The sequence below is a fragment of the Staurois parvus genome, unplaced genomic scaffold (genome assembly GCF_062004578.1).
Source record: "Staurois parvus isolate SC_StPar_1 unplaced genomic scaffold, SC_StPar_1.0 ptg000655l, whole genome shotgun sequence".
Lineage (NCBI taxonomy): Eukaryota > Metazoa > Chordata > Amphibia > Anura > Ranidae > Staurois > Staurois parvus.
Genome location: NW_028318451.1, coordinates 1356020 through 1378359, shown reverse-complemented (window position 1 = coordinate 1378359; position 22340 = coordinate 1356020). Strand labels below are relative to the sequence as shown.

Below are 22340 nucleotides of genomic sequence, written 5' to 3'. Positions count from 1 at the left end.
CCGGAAGTTTACTAGGGGCTCTACGGTCCTGTGTGCGAATTCTTGGTTGCTGCGGGACAATACTTGTGCTCGCCACCGCACCAGCTTGTACTGCACTTATGGGACTCGCTGGTATTATTATTATTATACAGGATTTATATAGCGCTAACAGTTTGCTCAGCGCTTTACAATATAACAGGAGACAAAACAGCAACAATACAGTTCAATACAAGAGGGTTAGGAGGGCCTGATCCTGGGAGCTTACAATCTAAGAGATATGTGAAAGACCAGGATGTACTAGGCCACTAGTGCTCGCCAGTTCACCAAAAGTTAGCGTGGCACTAGTACTGGCACTCTGCTGCATATGAGAGTTATCAAAATTTACCGGCAAATGCTAACAAAGATCAGGACTGATTCTGCGAGCACTGCGGTTTTGTGTGCAATGTATCAAGTGACAGTGACCTACTGACACTGCACTTGCTGGGGGAAAAGGGGAGGTAAGCGTAAGGGCTAAACGCAGGTGCTGACAGGTGCCAGGGCTGATCCCGCTAATGCTGTGTTTCTGGGGACGCGATACTAATGAGAACGCTGGTATAGTGCTGATCTGATCAAAGATATTGATCCGTTCAGACACTATACTAGCAATGGAGGTTTATTGTGTATAACAAATGGCGGTATAGATACTGGATTTATTTATTTTTTTATATACTAATAATAGCGACGATCAGTAACTTATGGCGGCGGGACTGTGGAGGACTTTCTGACACTGGGGGGGGGGGGGGGGAACTGACTTGGGGTCACTGACATCCCCAGTGACACCAATACAGTGATCAGTGCAAAAAAAAAAAAAGCACAGACACTGTACTAATGGCACTGGGTAGGAAGTGGTTAACATTTTTAGGCAATCAAAGGGTTAACTGTGTGAGGGGAGTGTTTCACTAGGTGGCGGGGAATATGCGCTTCACTGTAACACACTGTCCTGGAAAGCTAAGCTCTGCTCTCCGGAAGAGTGTGCTGGAAACTGACAGGGAGAAGCACTGCATTAAAAACAATGCAGCTGTGCTCCCTGTCAGTGTAAGCCAGCAATTGCCAGGACCCGGAATAAAATAGTTGGCGGCAAAGATTCTTTCATCCACACTGCTTAGCGTGGATGGTATTATCAGATTTATCTTGTTTAGCTTGTGAGCTGAATGAGAGAAAACTATACCTGCATGGATAGCCTTATCTGATAGATCTGTTACATAATCTATTAAAGCCAAGGAGGCTTTTCACACCAGCACTTTACTTTTTCTTTTTTTTTAATTGACTTACTGTTTTTCTTTCTAAAACAGTAAATTATCACAGATATTATGGTTATATTTAGCTTGTAAAGCAGCCTGCAAACAGTTTGTCTACACCCTGTTCCAAATTATTATGCAAATAATATTTTTCTCATTTACCTAAATAATTGATGTAAATAACAGTCAGCATAATTCTCATGTTATCAACTATTAAGAGTACAATTCAAATTTTATTGAACAAACCTCCTAATAACAGTAATTTTTTTTAAACATAAAAAAACTTACAATGCACTGTTCCAAATTATTACGCACAGTACGTTTCAAAACACTTTATAGGTTGTAAAGAACTGAAAATTGTCATTTGTTGTGTTTGCAGCATATTTACTGAAATCAAAAGCTATTTCAATCAAACATTTAACAACATTTTAACTTTTTAAACATTTTAACAGGTCATGTTACATTTTAACATAGGACCCCTTATTTGATAGCAGCTTCACAAGTCTTGCATCCATTGAACTTGTGAGTTTTTGGACAGTTTCTGCTTGAATTTGTTTGCAAGATGTCAGAATAGCCTCCCACAGCTGCTGTTTGGATGTAAACTGCCTCCCACCCTCATAGATCTTTTGCTTGAGGATGCTCCAAAGGTTCTCAGTAGGATTGAGGTCAGGGGAGGATGGAGGCCACACCATGACTTTCTCTCCTTTTATCCCCATAGCAGCCATTGATGCAGAGGTATTCTTTGCAGCATGAGATGGTGCATCGTCATGCATGAAGATGATTTTAATACGGAAAACATAGTTCTTCCTTCTGTACCAGGGAAGAAAGTGGTCAGTCATAAACTCCACATACTTTGCAGAGGTCATCTTTACACCTTCGGGGACCCTAAAGGGGCCGAACAGCTCTGTTCCCATGATTCCGGCCCAAAACATGACTCCACCACCAACTTGCTGACGTCGCAGCCTTGTTGGAACAGGGTGTCCGTCCACCAACCATCCACTACTCCATTCATCTGGACCATCAAGGGTTGCACGACACTCATCAGTGAACAGGACTGTTTGAAAATTAGTCTTCATGTATTTTTCTGCCCAATGCTGCCGTTTCTGCTTGTGGGCATTGGTTAGTGGTGGCCGAATAGATGGTTTATGCACAGTTGCAAGACTCTGGAGGACTCTACACCTTGATGTCCGTGGGACTCCAGAGGCACCAGCAGCTTCAAATATCTGTTTGCTGCTATGTAATGGTATTTTAGCAGCTGCTCTCTTGATCCGATGCATGGATCTGGCAGAAATCTTCCCCAATGTACCTTTATCTGCATGAACCAGTCTGTGCTCTGAATCAGGCACAAATCTCTTAATAGTGCGATGATCACGCTTAAGTTTTCGTGAAATATCTAATGTTTTCATACCTCATCCAACTATTGAACTATTTCACTCTTTTCGGCAGCAGAGAGATCCTTTTTCTTCCCCATATTGCTTGAAAATGGTGCTCTGCTTAATAATGTGGAACACCCTCCTTTAGTAGTTTTTCCTTAAATTGGGCTCACCTGCCAATCTAATTATCACAGGTGTCCGAGATTGTTTTCAGTGATCAAAAGAGCCCTGACACACAATGCCATCCATGAGTTCAACTGAAAAACAAAATATTTAATCTTTGTGACACCTAAATAGAATTTGCATAATCATTTGGAACAGGGTGTAAACAAAGCACCCTCCTTCTTTATGCCTAAATAAAAGCACTCTTCCTCTGTATGCCTAGGTTGTGCACTGCCACTGGCATAAAAAATAATGTAGAAACTTAGAGCAAAGAAAGAGAAAATGTTGCTTAAAATGAACAGTCATTTTCAAACCAATAACTTACAAGTGAAAATTACAGAATAAAAACCAATTAGGACTAGTTATTATGGTAGTAGGCTTTAATACCAAAATTAGTCAAACAAAAAAAACAGACAGACAAGCACTCACCTGTGTCACACCAACTCTTACTTCCCGACTGATTGATCCTCCTCCCTTCAGCATTTCTCCCCCACTCTTCAAAAATCCAGATCCTCCTCGCAGAAACCCTGTAGCCATGAGTTCCAGCACCTCTTCTAAGGTGGCTTTCTTCACATTCTGACGCATAACTTATATTCCAAAACAAACAAAGTATGTAAACAGCGGTGGTAATGAAGCCACATAAATACATAAAAAATTAGATTACGGATAACAGATTAAAACAGAAAAAGTCAGAAAACAAAACTAGTAAGTGTATAAAAGTAACGGGGGGGGTGGTATGTAAAATAAATAAATAAATGCAGTTTCCACTCCTTGAAATTTGTTCTTTAATAACAGAAACTCAAAAGTCCTGGTTTGACTTGAACACCCCACGTAGAAAGGAGAAGCTGATAAGTTACTATGAGAGTATTTGCATTAGAGATTGATGGTGTATGCGACAGACCTTGAAGTGAGTCTGGAAGTGGATGAGGCTACATCAGGGAAAAACATTTTGTAAAACAGTGTTTTTTAGCAATTCTACATCTCACAATAAAAAGCAACATCAAAAATTTAACAGTTGTTCTGGCCAACATTCCAATAATTAACAAGCATACAGATGAAGAAATATCATGACAAAAAAAATAATAAATAATCACTGTATGTGCCTCAGATAGCCAGGACAAACATAAGGGGAAATTTATAGGCCCGATAAGTTCAGATACTAACTGTAACGCACCGTAGACTTCTCCCTCACCTCACAATTTGGGAAAAGCTTTTACAATTATTGTTATGCCTTGAAAAGCACTGATATTATTAGCAGGACTGCAAAATATTGGACAAAAAAAATTTGGGAACCTGGGTCCCACCCTAGTCTTTTGGAACTTCATGGCCACAATCTGCAATCGCTGCAGGAGGTGCCTGCTATCACTTTATTGAGTTTATTACTCAACAAGTTTATTTTATTAACTAGAACTATTGCAAGCAGATGTAAAGTAATGTTCCAAACCCATATACAGCAGTTTTTTAGATTTATCAAATTACCATAATATAGTCGCAGGTATATAATCACAATTTAACAATAAAAAAAACAAAAAACTACCACATATGACTGGATATTTGCCGTTATGGAAACAGTTTGTTGTATTATAAGCCGACAACTGCAATAGTTACATACTGATTTTAGTTAGCAGAGAAGGATTTCAATAAGACTTACCTGCTGCCTGTTTTGGCATCAGTGCAGTTGCCATAACCGTTCCCAGGAGTTTAGATACCGCAACTCTGACTCCATAGTTGGAGCCTTCCAGGGCCTTGAAACATAGTGTTGCAACATTCTCAAGCTCTGCTGTCCACATAAATACAGCTTCACTCTGAAGCTCCAACAAGCACTGTAGGGTGTGAATTTAAAGTTTATTACCTTGACAAATAATCTGTAATTTCCACATTTCTATACAAAGAGCTATGATATACCACACACTTGAACCTAAGAAAAAAAAAGTAAAAAAAAAAAAACAAAACAAAACATTGGCTCTTGTGCAGGATAAGTTCAACTTTTGAACATGTTACATCCATATTTAACCACTTCAATACCGGGCACTTATACCCCCTTCCTGCCCAGTCCAATTTTCAGCTTTCAGCGCTGTCGCACTTTGAATGACAAAGCTTGCGCGGTCATGCAACACTGTACCCATATGAAATTTGTACAATTTTTTTCACACAAGTAGAGCTTTCTGGTGGTATTTAATCACCGAGTTTTTTATTTTTTGTTAAATAAAACAAAAAACACCTGAAACTTTTGAAAAAAAATGCACTTTTCTTTGTTTCGGTTACAAAATTTTGCATAATTATTTACATAATTTTGTTTTATTACATTTTTAATTTTTTTTTACAATTTTATTTTTCAGCACACTGTGACAAAAGCAATACAATGTTACCATACTAATATTGAACTAATCTGGGCAAGTGATCAGGATTATTATTTTTTTTTTTAACACATTATGATTGCGAATACCAATGCATTTCAATGATATTTGCAATCATTGTTAGTGAATGAAACTGATTCATTCAGTCTTTTGTTGTGATTAGGCAAAGCTGATCCCATGATACAGATGGGCTGTAATTGGCCGTCTGTATCATGTAACTGCCTTGACCAGTCACAGTGAACAACATAATTGTATAGAATGGATGGCATGACAGGAAGCCATCCATTGCATACAATTGACATGTCATCTGCTGTGATTGGTCACAGCGGTCACATGACACTGGCAACGGGCCGATGTAGTGATATATCATAGGCTGTGTACCGCATGGCCCCACGGCCGTGTTAGTGGTTCGTTTTGACAGGATGTCATATGACGCCCAGTCACAACGGCGAGTGTCCCGCCCGGCCATCAATCTGCTATAGGTCGGGCGGGAAGGTGTTAAAGTGTAACATGTTCAGAACCCCCCTTTTCCTGTGACAATGGAGGGGGTTCTTCTCCCCCACAGCAGCTGTCACATTTTAAGATCAAAGCGGCTGTGCGGGGCTATGCCGCATAATTTATTCACAGGGATCTGTGAATGAATGAACGAACTGTAAGTCCCATGTGCCCCCACGTAGATTTTATTTATTTATTTCAGGTACTTATATAGCACCATCAATTTACGCAGCGCTGATCACCGTGCTTGTAGACCAGTTAGGCTGCATTCAGACCTCAGAGTCGTATTTCCGCGTGTTTTATCTCAGCAATTTCCTGCATTTTGGAGTTTAGGTGTTTTTGTATTAGCCAATAGATAAAAATCGGTGACATTTGTTGCAATATGTTCCTGCTTTCATGGTGGAGGAGCCCCCCCCCCGCCCCTCTGTGCTGCAGCTGCTGCCGCAGATCTACTGCCTGCCTGGGACACAGCTACTTTTCCTGGCACCAGATCCTCTACACCATTGGCGACCCTTTAATACAGTTCCTCATGTTGTGGTGACCCCCAACCATAAAATTATTTTTGTTGCTACTTCATAACTGTAATTTTGCAGTGGGAGGAGTAGTGCCACATCATTGGTGTCAGTGAGAGGAGTAGTGCCACATCACTGATGTCAGTGGGAGGAATAGTGCCCCATCGTTGGTATCAGTGGGAAGAATAGTTCCCCATCATTGGTGTCAGTGTGGGAGGAATAGTGCCCCATAATTGGTGTCAGTGGGGGGGGGGGGGGGATAGTGCCCCATCATTGATACTAGTGTGGGGGGGAATTGTGCCCCATCGTTGGTGTCAGTGGGGGGAGGAATAGTGCCGCATCGCTGGTGTCAGTGGGAGGAATAGTGCCCCATCATTGGTATCAGTGACACCAATGATGGGGCACTATTCCTCCTAGTGACACCAATGATACCTAACTTGCTGACTCCTGCTCCAGCCTGGGCTCGCTCCCTCCCTCTCCCATCTACAGCCAGCAGCACCATCTGCACGCTACAGACACTTACCTGTCAGCTGTCTTCCTTCTCCGGCCGCTCCCTTGCTCGATCTTCTTTGATCTTCGTGCTGCTGCTCGGCTCCACCTCGCCGCCTGTGTGCCTCTCCTGAGTTACAGTTCCGGCGGCCAATCGCTGGCGAGGAGGCGGAGCTGTTCCCGGGGATGTGGCCAGATGACAGGGGCGGCATGTCATCCCGCGCACACATCGCGTCCAGGGAAATGTGGACGTATCTGCATGTGGGCGCACCCGCCTGGAGACTTATAGAGGAGCGGTGTCTCGGTTCCTATGACCATCGGAAATATGTGTTTTCCGATGGTCTTAGGATACCCCTGTGAAAGGGTTATTCGACCCCCAAAGGGGTCGCGACCCACAGGTTGAGAACCGCTGCTCTACACGGACACCATCTGGAGGAACCGCTGCAGAACAAGAGTGATCTGGGAGGACTAGTACTTCCACAGTGTATGTGAGTGAGTGACACTGCTCCCTCCTGTGACACTGCCCCACTCCTGTGACAATGCCCCCCTCCTGTGACACTCTCCCCATACCCCTCTCATCATCATGCCCTCCTGTCAAAATGGTGGGTGTGGCAGGAGCATGGTGTGGGGAGGGGGTGTGGGATGGACAGGGAGCCAAAATGCACTTTTGCCTAAGTAGACAAAAATTCATGCACCAGCCCTGAGTACAGCAGGAGCAGCCAGCCAGAGTTGAGGAGTGATCTGCCAGCCACAGGTCCGCTGGGGGGGTGTTAATTGAGGAAGATATTTTTGCTTTGGGGGGTGGGTTAGGAAAAACAGGCGGTTATTTTTGTGGGGATATTTGAAGGAGGGAAGTGTTTTGCAATGGCAATCTTTGCTGGGAGGGGTTCTTAGGAGGAAGAGGGGAACATTTTTTTACCTTTAAAGTGGTAGTAAAGTCTGATTTTTGATTTATACCTACAGGTAAACCTATAATACCTATATGTTCACTACTTCTGCAGCCGTTGACATCAGTGGCACATGCGCACAGAGCTCTGAATGGACAGTGCAATCCATTCAGAGCTGTGCCATGGCTATGGCTTCCGTGCACATGTGCAGGAGTGACATCACTGCAGCTCAGCTATTCAACCGGCCGAAGCTTGTGAACCCCTGAAGAAAGACCCAGGTGAAAATGGAACTCCTTTTATATAGCCCCTTAAACTCTGCACTAGAGTGATGCAACCACATGCACTGTGTGCTTGCAGGATGCCCCTATTCAGTTGAATGGATTGTGTTAAGCAGGTAGTACTGCCTGCTGAATGTAACAGGGGGATAATTTTTGCAGCGCTGCTAAGAATTTGAGAGAGCTGAACCCACCCTCCCGGAAAAGAAAATTATCTACCGCCCTGTTGCTTTGGGCTCTTCAAGCATCAAACATCCTATTTACATATTACACTCCCTCCAGCTTTCAAACTGAAAGCTTGTACAGAGGTATAGACAAAAAGCTGGAGGAAGAGTAAGCCCTGGTTCACACTGGATGCGACTTGCTTGAGATTTGCATGCCCTGCAACTTGCAAATTGCATGCCCAATTGCGCCCTATTGTCCGCAATTGGAGAAGTCATATCGGTGTGGTTACGACTTGGTCGGAGCCACACCGATTTCAAAAGTAATACATGCACTACTTTTGGTGCAATTTGCATAGACATCTGTATCAGATGACTTGCAAATCGTACCTGAAATCAGCGGGTCCCCCGACTTCACTTTAAGTCGTGCAATTTCAAAGTCGGGCTTGATGTTAACGGAGGGTTAAGGAGCCAGACACTGCACCTGCAATACACTGATTGCAGGTGCAATATGTTGTAGACACCTGTAGAAAAATAAACAAATGCACTTTTTTTTTTAACAGCAAAAAAAAAAAAAATATGCATATACTATTATTTTGATAAAGGTGAACCTAGCCTTTAAATATTTTAATGCTAGGGATACATATAAACAATTGATCTAAACAACCATTTACTGAAAGCAGTATATAATATTTGATAATACTAGAACACCAACATTTACTAAAGTAATAGTACTTACAAAACCAGAATCAACAGTAATAAAAAAAGCAAAAACAGAAGATAAATGCTGAGTTATGGTTTATAAAATAATGCTTATTACATATAATAGATCTTTAGGTTTGAAATGTTTACTCAGATCATACCAACAGGTTAATTCCTAAACTTCTCACTTTGCCCAACAGTGTAAATACATTTGAAATACTGACTTGTTTTGCAAATCCGCAGGCTATACAAGCCTGCTTAAATGTACTGTGGGCTAAAAGCAAAGCATAAATTAAAAACTTTGTAAAAGTATATGACAATGACAGGTGAAACTAGAATAAGTGCATCTTGTTGTAATAGATGAGAATATTACCTTGGCTACAGCACATCGAACAGCCATAGATCTGTCTGTCAAAAGTGATCGAGTATTCTTATAAATGTCTCTGTGGCTGGAAGCTGCAGCTCCTCCAAGGCCACTCAGAACTTTCTGCAAACTCATCAAGATTTCACTGCGACCCTGTGACTTGACAGAAGAAAGACCAGTCATTGATTATGTATCAAGTTAGAGACAGCTCTTTTAATTACGGTCTGTAAAAAAGTGTAATTATGGGTGTCCTTTTTTGCATAGGTTGCAGACACAAAGGTGGGGCTTAGCCCAGTCAGAGAAGTCAAGCCCCTAGTAAACGTTTAATAATATAAAGTAGCTTTAGACTTTCACTTAGAAGGGCAAGCACAGAGCACAGACATACCCAAGTCTACAAAATTAAAAACACAATAGAAAGAGCATAGGTCATACTGTGTACACTAATGAATGATATAAACTGAAAATTATATGAAATGTTAAAAAACTTTTGATTGGGGTCAATACCACTGCTAATGCACCAAAGGCTGACTTTACAATAGCCAAGTCTGGCCTTTAGCTTACATTGTTTCTCGAAGTATGGCCCTCCCCACTGAGAAAACATTCAGAGCGCAGTCAGAGTATAGCATTGAATGCTCTGCTTCCAGCAAATGTACTCAGCCTTAAGCATATAGATTCTTTTCCATACAGCCTTTGAGATGAACAGAAATAATCTATGATTCCTCAATACAGACTACACAAAGCAGATGGATGAATCCCTGCTGAGTGACCACTGAATTTTGACAGCCGGCCCTACCACCTTTAAAAATGCCTGAACAGTGTCTGCATCTAATTGGACTGCAGGTGATGTTCAGCCAACAATTTTCTACCTGGCCCCTTTGATTTTCCAGTTGAAGAATGTTAGTCGGGAAGCAGCTGAAAGGGCCGCCCACTGACAATTTCAGCCTGTTCATCAGAAATCATCTAAAATTTACTCCATGTATGATCAACTCTGTTGATGTTCTGCCTGCTCAAAATTGCACCAGCTAGTAATGCAATTCTGGCTAGCAAGGAATTCCGTTTGCAAATCTGAAGTCATACACCTTTTAAACCATCTGTGGAAGCTGGTAGAGCCACACTATTTTTGCTCCTACATAAAAGGATAATAGTAAGACAAACGAAACGAAACGTCACTTACCTCAGCACTTTTCAGGGACTTGAGCAGATTATTTACAGTTTCAGGAAAGGAGCTTCCCAACATTCTGCCCATCTTCTCATAAAATGCTCCCACACATGCAACAGCAGCTCTGAAACACCATAAAACATTTATTACTTTCTTGCAAATACAGTATTAAAATATTTCACAGTGTTTTAAACATAGCAGTGAATCACGCAGATCAGTCCCGGTCTCTTAAGGTGCTTACAATTTTAGGCCTCCAACAGATACTAGGGTCAATCTAGAGGAAACCTATTAGGATGCTTGGGATTGTAGCAAAAGACAGGGTATTCAGAACAAACTCACAAACACTGTACAAATTCCAAGAAAATAGTACCACTGGTGGGGGACTCAGGCTATCATCTAAGCTACCATAATAGCCAAGAAACCAAGAAGCAAAGCAAACACAACTGGCATACTTTGTTAATGGTTAAACTCACCTTTAAAAATATATTTTATAATGAACGTACATTTTTTCCCCAGGTAAAAAAGAAAAGTGCATTTATTATTTTATTAGGCTCCTGTAAAGCATTGCACCCAGCTTCTGCAGACTCTCCGGATACCTCCTGTACAGACAGGCAGTTCCCTGAGAGCAAGAAGATCGATGAACTACAAGAGCGCTCACCAGCACCCTTGTAGTTCATTCAAAAAACAATCACAAACCCATCCAGCGCACTACAAATCCCAGCCTTCAAATACCAATGGCCACTGCGTCATAATTTACTGATGTTTCCTTTGGAACTTGTGACACCCTTGTGCAAGGGGCCAAAGACTGTGTGTAAAGACTTGAGTAATGATGAGTATAGGCGAGTAAAGGTGTGTCAGTGTTTACATGAGTAAAATTTTCCTTCATTGGCAGTACTGTAGCCCCTTGAACATGGGGCATCACATGTTCCTGAGTATACAAATTATGGCGCTTGTGTGCAAGGGGCCTAAAATAGTAGACACGCAAATATATGACTGCACTCAAATGAAACATTTTCTATTTTTTTTTTTTTTTTTACTGCTCTGTACTCAATGCTGTATTACTTATCTTTGCTCAGCTGTGTGGAATGTCCCATAGACAACAATTCATCTAATTTCAGATCAGTAAAAAAACTCTGCATTTTTTACTCCCGTGTGCAAAAGACTCCCCTAGTGTATGTTGAATAGGTAGAGTGATATTGATATTTAGTTCTTTTTAAAAAAAGAGTCAGCATATCTTGATTCATGCATCTCCTGCAAGCAAGTTATTGCTGGGCGATCGGACATTTTGAAGAGAATCCTACAGATTAGTACCTTTTTTTTTTTTCCTGGGAGCGGGTACCTATCTCAGATAGGTAGAAATTTGGTCCTCCCTTCCTCCTTCCTGTCACAGGAGGCTGCGAGACCAATCTAAAAGCACAGTGCGTCTTGCACATGCACAGTGAGGAGTCAACTGTGAAGCAGCAGGTACCGGGTACCCAAAGTCGGATGAAGAAACAGCCCAGGTGATGGCATCGTAAAATCCCTGAGCTGTTGTCTGTTTATCAAAAAAGTCAGCAGCTACAGTATTATGCAGGCCATAGGCAGTTCGTTTATCGGCTGATTTTTCATCCGAAAGAATAATCGGCCGATTTTCGCACCGTTAGTGTGGCAATGGCATCAGCCGATTTTCGTGGTTCCTCCTCATTTCTTTTATCGGTCATGCTGGAAAATTTGCGAAAAACGGCCAATTTTCGCAATCATTGGTGGCAACCGAACTACCGATGTTTTGTTTTTCGGATGAAAAATCGACCGATAAAAGAGCCGTCTATGGCCTGCATTAGTAACTGTCGACTTTTCATTTTTCTTTCTTACAAATGACTGGAGAATGGAGTTCCTCTTTAAGCTATAAGCTTAAGGTATATAAATGAATGGTGAATCTGCCTCAGTTTCTGCTCAGCATTACCGTTGTGCAAAAAAATGTATTAATATATCTCCTTCTGTTTGAAAAGAGTCAGCGAGTGGAATGTTTAAAGCACCATTGCATGAAATAAAAAAACTAGATCTATGAACAAAAATATAATATATTGATGCTTATAAATCATTGGAAGTGCTAGTTGATCCGTTTTCCTTTTTCCTATTATACCAGAATTCCAGTGTCCTTGTACGTTTCTGCAAGATCACCACCTTTCTCAACTACCTTCTTTGAACTACAAAACCCCTAGCAATATAATGGAGATGATGAGAGCAGGTGAATTTAGTCCAAGACAGGGATCAGTCGATGATGAAAACACTGCTCCTCTAAAGATACAGTACAGTACACCCTAGAACAGAAAGTGAATTGACAGCAGGATCACCAGGTGGAAAACAATTGAGGCAGCCACCACATCTAAGGACTGATGACGTGCAATATATTAAATCTTTGTTTTGTGTTTAGATATGTATGTGTTTAAACACTGCAAAAATATTTTAATGTGAAGGTAATCTGTCATGAAAATAACTTATGCTGACTGCGAACAACAGGTAGATTGCGATCGATCTGCTATAAACCTCATTCTAAACCTTACTCTATCAAAAAAAAAAAAAAAGTTTGGGTTATAGATACAATGTAAATCTATAACTTATAATCATAGGCTTTAAGGGCTGACCCAAAACATCAGAACACAATTGCAGCAACTGATAGAATACTTAGGTACGAGACAAATCAGAGGAACATAAGACCAGGTGGTTTTATTGGGACCTCTTTCGCTTCTCATATGAATACCTCCAATATACCTAATATTCACATTTCATGCGTAAACCAGGGGCCATATGGAGTGGCTGGGTAGTGCAGTTCCCTGCTCCCTGCTGCTATTTTCTCCTTCCCTCTCTCTTTCCTTTTCCTTTAGAATGCAAAATTGAAAAATCTGGTATGCTCAGTCCCTAAGACCTAGTTCTGGTGTGGTCTTCCCTCTTTCCTGACCCTCTAGTTTTGACTCCACAGACACTGTATGGGGGGACATGTAAGGCGTTCTCTCTATTTACAGATGGCTCAGTATTTACTTTTTGGATGTCACACAGTTGTTCTATTTTATATGGTTGGTGAAGACACTTGTTCATGGCATTTCATTGTTACTGTTGCATACTACTTAATGAAAAAAAAAAAAAAAAAAATTCTTATGTAATGTTTCCGCAAAATTAAGGCTAAGTTCCTGGAGTAGACATTTTTGCAGTGTCAGTATATGGACTCATCACAAGCATGCAATCAGAAAAGATACAGACTTGCAATTTCAAACTGGGAATCAATGAAAGAAGAATGATTACTGGGTTCACAGAGCCTGCCAGACTGGAGAGATAAATTTTCAGGATGAGAGCAGTGTGCCACTCCAGTAATAGATACTAAAGTGGCTCAGGAGGAAAATGTGAAAGTGGATGCATACCGCAAAATGGGGACGGACGGACACACACACACCTGCAGCCAGCTCAGCGGGACCTGGTGGCTGCAGGAGGGCTTCTGTGTATTTGCAGGACAGCACTGTGCTGTTCAAAAGGCTTCTCCTCCCCCCTCAGCTGTCAGACCGGCCTGCGTCTGGGGCTCCACTGCAGTGTCACAGGTTCAGGTTTGCACACTGAGCCATCAGCAACACATTTACCTCACATAGGATGCCAAGCTCTGCGTTGTTCTGCACCCCTGCTCACTCCTGCAATGGGAATAAAGCTTCTCTGGCTGGAGTTCTGTACTAGTAGGAAAGCTAAAGCTAGGCACCTGTCACATTGGTGGGACTTTTAGGCACCCAGGGTAGACAGAGATAGGTAAAAGGATCCTTGCAGCTTTGCCCTCATTCCAGGAGTCAGCAGGAGTGCAAGACAGTGCTCTCATGCTGTGCCATGGCTTTTCCTATCTACTCTGAGAGCTAGAGTCTAGCTATCAGAGCAAAATGGAAGCCCTGTCGCTGCAGAAGGCCATGGCCCAGTGGTTGATAACCACTGATCTAGGTAAACCATTCTCACTGCATGACTTGAGTGTGTGTGGCAGTTAATTTTTATGCATACTGACGCTTCTAATTAGAATAGTTACAGGAAGATCGCTAAAAACACTTTTGATGAACATATGGGGAAAAAAGCTCTGTGACACGAATGCTACCCGAACCTCTCCTTGCTCTATTTTTTTTTTTTAACTGGGTGGGGTGCACCTTCCTGCTAATGGGGGCTGAGACCTCAGCAGTTACTCACCAATATATTCTTCAGTTAAAAGTAGATCAGCATCAGACAGCACACACAGTACTGCAGGTTTGCCCATCTCAATTATGGTTTGTGTTGGACAGATTCAACACAAGCTCCCTTGCCCTGGCATGCATATATGCATTTTTCTATCATTTCTTGTCTTTAAGTTGAATGTAGCTGAAGACTTACAGTTTGGTAGGTAGATATGCAGCCGTGTCATCTTTGCTCTTGATCATTTCATTGCACTTGTCCAATGTCTGAAAGACAGTGTAGGTGTCTCCAATAATGTATAACGTAGCTAGATTCTTAGCAAGTAGCTTGCGAGTTGGAGGACCAGGAGAGCTGCTTATAAGTCCTGTAAGCTGTTCCACAAGTTTCTTCTGGTTTTCTTTAACATCTGTCTGTTATAGGAATTTACAATTAACCATCTTACACAATGAGCTATTACATCACATTTCCATTAACCCTGATGTTTTTAAGTTCTGCATTGCATAAAAACTAAAAATCACTTAATTAAACTAAGCCAAAAAAAAAAAAAACGGTCCAGTATGTACAGTATATAATTTTGCAGTTGCACAACAAGGTCATTCAAGTCAAACCCATAATAACAGGTTAAAAAAATATAACTATCCTTATAACTATCAAACACAAAGCAAAACCAAACACAACAGTGATGCCCCAGCACCCCAAGTCAGCATGAGTTAAAAATAGTACATCAGTGGGCCTGTAACCATATCATATAAATGGTATTCAACACCACTATGCTAAAAAAGGGAACATACTTAATAAATGTGCACAGCAGGAGACAATTAACTGGAGCACGCTTACAATCCTATTATCAGTGGCGAAATTAGTCACCTAGCCACCTTCTGAAGAGGTCTTTCATCTGGTAACTGATATGCAGGTCTATATCACAATTCATGAGGGATGGTTCAAACAGCATCCAATCCACATATATGTGAACTGGCACTTAGAGTGATTCTAAAGGCTTTTTTTTTTTTGTTAAAGAAAAAAATAAACATGTTTATACTTACCTGTTATGTGCAGTAGTTTTGCACAGAGCAGCCTGGATCCTTCTCTTCTCGGGTCCCCCGCAGGCTCTCCTATCGGGTGCCCCCATAGCAAGCAGCTTGATATGGGGGCACCCACTGCTCCGTGTGTCCATTCACACACGGAGCCATGGCCCGGCCCCCCTCATCTCATTGGCTCACTGGCTGTGATTGACAGCAGTGGGAGCCAATGGCTCCCACTTCTGTCTCAGCCAATGAGAAGAGGGAGCCACGGGATAGCCAAGACTCCAGTGCACATCGCTGGATCAAGAGGGGGCTTAGGCGAGTATTGGGGGGCTGCAGTACGCAGAAGGTTTTTTACCTTCCTGCATAGAATGCTGGAAGGTAAAAAACCTTGAGCCTTTAGAACACTTCAAGCAACATGACAAACAAGGGGACACCAATATTTACCTTGTTTGCAGCTATGAGTACTTTGTCCAGAAAGCGGAGCCACTCAAATATAAAAACTGGTTTCTTGGCCTCTGTGATCTGAGCCAGGGCATCCTCCTTCAGGAGCAAGCTGTGAGCCAGTTCCATTTTTGTTTCAGATCATTCACTAAATAAAGCTCCTGTAATAAAATTATTAAAAACAAATAATGAATTTGAAATTCAGCAGTAGTCTTATGTAGTCTTATGTAGAACAGTACAGATAAGGGGCATCTGTGGATAAAAACAAACTGTACTTTTGTGTCTCTGGCTAAAGCTGAATAATGTCCTTGCTATAGGTGTAGTCCATTTACATAGCTCATGAAGCCTGGCTGGAATACTCCCAGGACATTGCCAAGTACTCCCAGGACATTGCCAAGTACCTCCACCATCACAGAAGTAACATTTTTCTCTGATTCAGACCTCCTCACATGCTCACTCTCTTCCCTGATGTAGCAGCTCTGAGATCAGCATCCGAGAGCTCACACCTGTGATGGTGGAGGTGAGCAGCAATGTCTAGGCCTCACTTACCAAGGTCCTGGGAGTATTCCAGTCACGCTTCATGAAGTATGTAAATGGCCAGCACCTATAGCAAGGGTATTATTCAACTTTAGTCAGAGCTGCACAGTTTGTTTTTATCTACAGACACCACTTATCTGCACAGGAAGGTTTTTGGTTAAGGTGAACTATCCCGTTAAATATTGAAAGAAACTGGAGGACGCATGAACCTCATACATTGCCCACATAGTTTATACTGAAACTTACCAACATCAGAAATGGAATTTTTAATCTCAGTTTTCAAAGTAAGTCTACATCATACACAAAAATCTAAAAACACAATAACAAACTTTATCATGTGTATGCATACAATACATTGTTGGATGCAATTTGTTACATATATTTAACAAGATCCATGACCACATTCAATGGAGTTTATCTCAAAGACGTCCTCTGCCAGTTCACTCTCTTATTGGGGGGTCCTGAGGAAACAGCTCTTGCCATGAAACATGTAGACCCATATATAAGATGCTATATTGGTGAACAAAAAACTGGTTGCCACTACGATGATTTATTAAAAATATGTGTCCACGTGTTTTATGATTTAATAAGGTTACTATAGTGTGTACTTTTATTTTTCTCGTTTTCTTTTGTATGAAATAAACCATTACACTGTATCTATAGAAAGAGACATGGTTGTCACACAGGTCAGATTTCAAACATGTCTGCATTTGTTCATCTGCATTACATGCTGGATTGATGGGATTTAGTAGTTTTCACAAGAGAGGTAACATTGTTTTTGCCTCCAGTTATAACCTTTGTAGTACTGGTGCAGCCTCACTGTAAGGGAGAACTTTTACCCTTCTCAGAGTTTTAGTTTAAGTCACCAATTGACCTTTGAGTTATAGTAAGCCAATTGTCAGCTTTCCTGGCAATTATTACATCCAAAAATAAAATACAGAAGTGAGTAAATGGTTTATCATCATTATAATTGATTACAGAATTTTCTGGTCTCCTTTAGACCCAACATACACAAATGTAGTGCTACATTGGGCATCATGAGAAGGACAACCCAATAATTTCAATGGGCTACCAAACACACAGCAAGGAAGCTCATGTGTCTTTTTGAGCTTTGCTTGTTCAGTGCTTTTAGTACTATGTGTGTACATGCAAGAATGTAGTCCTTGTTTGGCACCTTTGGAGCGTCATTAATGATGAATGGTACCACAAGTGGGACAAGCGGTTTTTGCACGTTCTGTGCACGCATAAAAAAAATTTGTGAGTTTGTGCCAGTTGATGTTAGTGTGTGTAAAAGCAAACAATAAATGTCTTATTTGCTTCCATGTGGTCTGTTAAATATACAATTGAAATCATTTTATTTTAATAGAACTCTCAGACAAGTGCAAAAAAAAAATATCTGTTCATCTAGCCAGAAATCTTGTGAACTGATAAGAGTCCAGAGGCAGAGAGTACAGAAAGTTATCAGTTAGCATTGTTCCCTGCCATCTCCTTGGACTGCAGAACATTTCCCTGTTATGGAGAAGTAGGAAGGTCATATGTAGTTTTAACACATTGTTATGCACCCAACACACTCATTGTCCTAGAGTGACGACTGCTGCTCAGCACAGCTGTTACGCTAGAAAAGGAAGTGAGTTAATGGAAAGATCGCTAGGTGAAAGTAAAAAGGTAAAACATGTGAAAAGAAAACTAATGCATTCACCACATCTAATACATTGGAGGAATTTATTAAAACTGAAGCAGTTGTACATAGTCACCAATCTGAAGGTATTTTCAGCTTTTTCAGTTAGGCCTCAATCACAAAAGTGCTGTTATTCATGCTGTGTGAATGAGGCATTTGTTTTTGCGACTGTAACTGCGTGCAGGCATCCTATGAAAGCCAATTTAGATATGGCAGCTGCATGTCAAAATTTGATATTATGGGTGGGGGCCATGCCCCTGCTCCTTTGCACCTGTCAAATTTGACATACGTTTGCATCTGTATTTACTTCCATAGGCTGCCTGCATACAGCTTGGGAGGGATACAGGCACAAAAAAACAAATGCCTGATTTACACAATATGGGTGCCAGCACCTGTGTAAATGTGGCCATAAAGCAGTATTAACCCAAAAACTAATATTTATTATATCACAGCTTAATAATTCTTAAATGTGATGGCTGCATTTTTTTTAGGCACTCTTTCTTCTATTTTGATCTGGTGATTCAACCTGCAAGTCTGTTTTTCAAAAGCTTAAGCTCTCCAGAAGATTTCATGAATGGGACAATCCCTTTACCACTAGCAGGGGTGGTTAAACGATCAGCTTTTATTTATTCATGTAAAACATTTATCTAAAAAAGGTAAAAATCTGCTGCTGTAACTGATTATAAAGTTACAGAGGTAGTCTGGCTGAAAAAAAAGACAAAAGTCCATCCAGTTCAACCATTAAAGAAAAAAAAAAAAAGTTATAATACTACACCCACAGTTGATCCGGAGAAAGGCAAAGAAACTCAGCAAAGCATGATCCAATTTGCTACTGCTGGGAAAAATATTCCTTCCTGATCCACCGAGAGGCAATCGGATATTCCCTGGATCAACTTTACCTATAAATGTTAGTATCCAGTTATATTCTGTGTACCTATTAAAGAATCCAGGTCTTTTTTAAAGCAATCCACTGAGCTGGCCAGAACCAACTCTTGAGGGAGTCTATTCCACATTTTCACAGCTCTCACTGTGAAGAAACCTTTCCGTGTTTGGAGATTAAATTTCTTTTCCTCCAGATGTAAAGAGTGCCCCCTTGTCCTCTATGATGACCTCAGGGTAAATAGCTCTACGAGTTCACTATATGAACCACTGATGTATTTATACATGTTGATCATATCCCCCTTAATCTCCTCTTCTCAAGAGAGAATAAATTCAGTAAAGTGTGAGCTGGTGTTTGGCTTCAATTTGTTATTGTATTCCAAGACATCTCATGTAATTTGCACAGGAATGTGGTGCGATTCCTGTGTGAATCACATGCGATGTCCACACCACTTTAGTGTGAACCCAGACTAATACGACTTTAAAAGCAAAACTAAATCCATCGATTTCAAGTGGAATTAAACCCTTCTATCCTTTACAGACAAGGATTCTGCCACCTGTTTGATCTGCAGGTGCCATGGTGCTGCATATGTGATCACCTATGGCACCAGCCATATGACGGCTTGGCAGTTCAGTTGAGAGCACAAGCAAATCTGACATTTATCATTCACAGAATTCCATAAATAGAACTGTTTTGGGAAACAGTTAAACTGATGAGTTTAGTTCCGCTTTAACTGTTTTCTTAAACAGTTACATCCCAGGCATCCCGGAAATGCTAACTGTCACATCTGCTTGTGTTCTCAACCAAACTGTCAAACGGCTGGTGTCATGACTGATCATATGTGCAGCACCATGACAGTTGCAGATCAAACAGAGGCCAAGATAGCAGAATAGGATGGATAGGAGGGTTTATTTCCGCTATAAACTGATGGGTTTTGTTTTACTTTAACGGTTTTCCTAAAATAGTTACATTCAAAGCATACCATGAATGGGAACTGTGACAGGTGCATGAGCTCTCTACAGAACTGTTAAGCCATCAAATGGCAGGTGTCATAAATGACCACATGTGCAGCACCAGGCAGCTACAGTTTAAACAAGATAAGGATAAGATCACAGCTTCCTTGACTGCAAAGGATAGGAGGGATTTAGTTCCACTTTAAAGTGGAATCAAATGCTTAAAAAAAAACAAAAACTGCAAACCCACAGGCTCTTTACTACAGAAGAGGCGTGCAATGTCTCTTCTGCAAAAAAATACGCATACCTGCCTTTTTGCAATCCCATGCAAAACATACACAGAGCTGCACATGCATAGCTCCATTTACATTTCTGGCACAATGCCAGTGTGCTGGGATAAATGACTCCCAAGCATGTACAGGAGTGATGCCATCCTTCACCAGCCCATCAACATAGCCAAAAACCGACACCCATAAAAATCTGGGCAGAAAATGCCAGCTCTGGACCTCGCAGATGTTGGATGGTTGGCGAATAGGGGAGTATTCCTGACTTCAGTTCCATTTTAAAGTGGTTATAAAGGCTCAAGCAGTTTTTCCTTCATGTATTCTATGCATGAAGGTAGAAAACCTTCTGTGTGCAGCGAACCCCCCCAATCCATAACCGAGCCCCCTATGATCCAGCGACGTTCACGATAGCCTCTGCTGTCTGGGGACTCTTCCTTCTTCTCATTGGCTGAGACAGCATTGACAGCCCATTGGCTCCCACTTCTGTCATTCACAGTCAGTGAGCCAAAGAGGAGAAAGTGGGGGGCAGGGCTGATCCACACCCCTGTGTCTTATGGACACATAGAGCAGTGGCTTGGGGACAAGCACACAGCGGTGCCCCCAGGGCAAACGGCTTTCCCTGGGGGGCACAGAGCAGGTAAGTATGACAGGTTTGTTATTTTAAGAAAAAAAAACAAAACACAAAGCTTTAGTGCCACTTTAAAGCAGAGCTCCACCCAAAAGGGGTTAGTTCCGCTTTAAGCCCTTGTCCCCCACTCCCCGTTAAGGATTGACACGTTTGGGGAGCGGGTGCACGAATTTGAAAGGTACCCGCTCCCACTTCAATCGCCTAAGGCGATCAGAAGTGGACGTTGTCCTCCCTCCCCGCAGTTTTCTGGGGCACGTGACAGGTCCGAGAAGACTACAAGACCATTCACAAAGCGCAGCGCTACTCGCGCATGCGCAGTGGGCACTTGGCTGTGATGCCGTAAGCTGTCACAGCTGGATGCCCACACTGAAGATGCCGGGGAGAGATGACAGGTGAAAGCAGCCATGGTGAGGACACCGCTGGCCCGAGGGACAGGTAAGTATCTGTATTTTAAAAGTCAGCAGATACAGTTTTTGTAGCTGTTGACTTTTATTTTATTTGAAATCAACTGGGACTCCGCTTTAAGATTTCATTATGAAAGAAGTGGATTGATTGCAGCGCACAGCTGCTCCATTTTTGACAAATTCCTGTCATCAGTTGATGGCACTATACAAATACGTGTAATAAATAAATACATAAATAAACAGGGCTCATTTATACCACAATCTCTGCATTTACAGTGCATTTCTGCATGTGCGTTTTCAGTGTGTTTTTGGGAAAAAAAATTATTTCAATTTATTTTATTCCTTTTTTAAATCTGAATTACATTTTGCATCCATTTGCACACATTCGTGCATGTTTGTAGTGTGTTCATTCGTGTTTTCAGTGCATTCTGGTGCAGAAAAAAGCAGAATGCTGCACTATTTTTTTTAAAGCACATAAAAGACATTGCAGTGATCTAAACCAGGCTCATTGGATTTCATTCATTTGTCTTGCATATGCATTTGTTCTGTGTTTTTGCAGCTTTTAAAAAAAAAAAACCCAAGTACATGTGGTGTAAATGAGGCCTCAATGTTTCTTTCTATGTTTAGGTCCGGTTTCAATTGGTTTTGCTATGTTGCAATGCAAAATGGTGTAACTAAAGGATGAAACATATCAGTTCAGTGTATCAGTGACAGGAAAGTAAACCTGGCAATTCCTACTATACAGCCTAGGAAACCATGGGAATCAGATCTCTGGATCGGCGTGTACCTCTCTGCACCCCTTTCTGGTTCACCCCCAGATGAATGAGAGCTCACTGTCAGTAATATGGGACTCAGCCCCCCCCCCCCCATACACCTCCCCTGATTTCTTGTGTACAATCCATCGTCCAGGAGACCATTACCTGATGTCACCGATCTGTACACCTCTCCGGCCACTTCCTCACCACTGTCACATATAACCCACCTCCAGGAAGCCCCACCGTGCCCGAAACTCTTCAGTCATTGGTGAGCGACATAACCAAAGCAACCGTGGTTAGTCTTGATGACATCAGATCCTCTAGGCTTCGGAAGGGGCCATGTTTAGTGTGGGCAAATCACTCGTTTTGTTTTACATCTCAGAATAAACTTAT

General features: G+C 41.6%; 1 protein-coding gene across 3 annotated transcripts in view; it reads right to left on the bottom strand.

Annotated features, from left to right (window-relative positions):
* HEATR5B (HEAT repeat containing 5B) overlaps positions 1-22233 on the bottom strand; it is a 100291-nt gene extending 78058 nt beyond the window's left edge. For 2 of the 3 annotated variants that reach the window (XM_089694196.1, XM_089694197.1), the window contains exons 1-7: positions 22113-22233; positions 15832-15989; positions 14561-14772; positions 10208-10316; positions 9043-9192; positions 4443-4614; positions 3221-3378 (exon numbers count right to left, since the gene is read on the bottom strand). In XM_089694196.1, coding sequence (XP_089550322.1) covers positions 3221-3378; positions 4443-4614; positions 9043-9192; positions 10208-10316; positions 14561-14772; positions 15832-15957 — 927 coding nt within the window. In that variant the 5' untranslated portion in view covers positions 15958-15989; positions 22113-22233. The remainder of the gene's footprint in view (positions 1-3220; positions 3379-4442; positions 4615-9042; positions 9193-10207; positions 10317-14560; positions 14773-15831; positions 15990-22112) is intronic. The other variant, XM_089694198.1, reaches the window with a different exon arrangement.
* Positions 22234-22340: the final 107 nt, after the last annotated feature.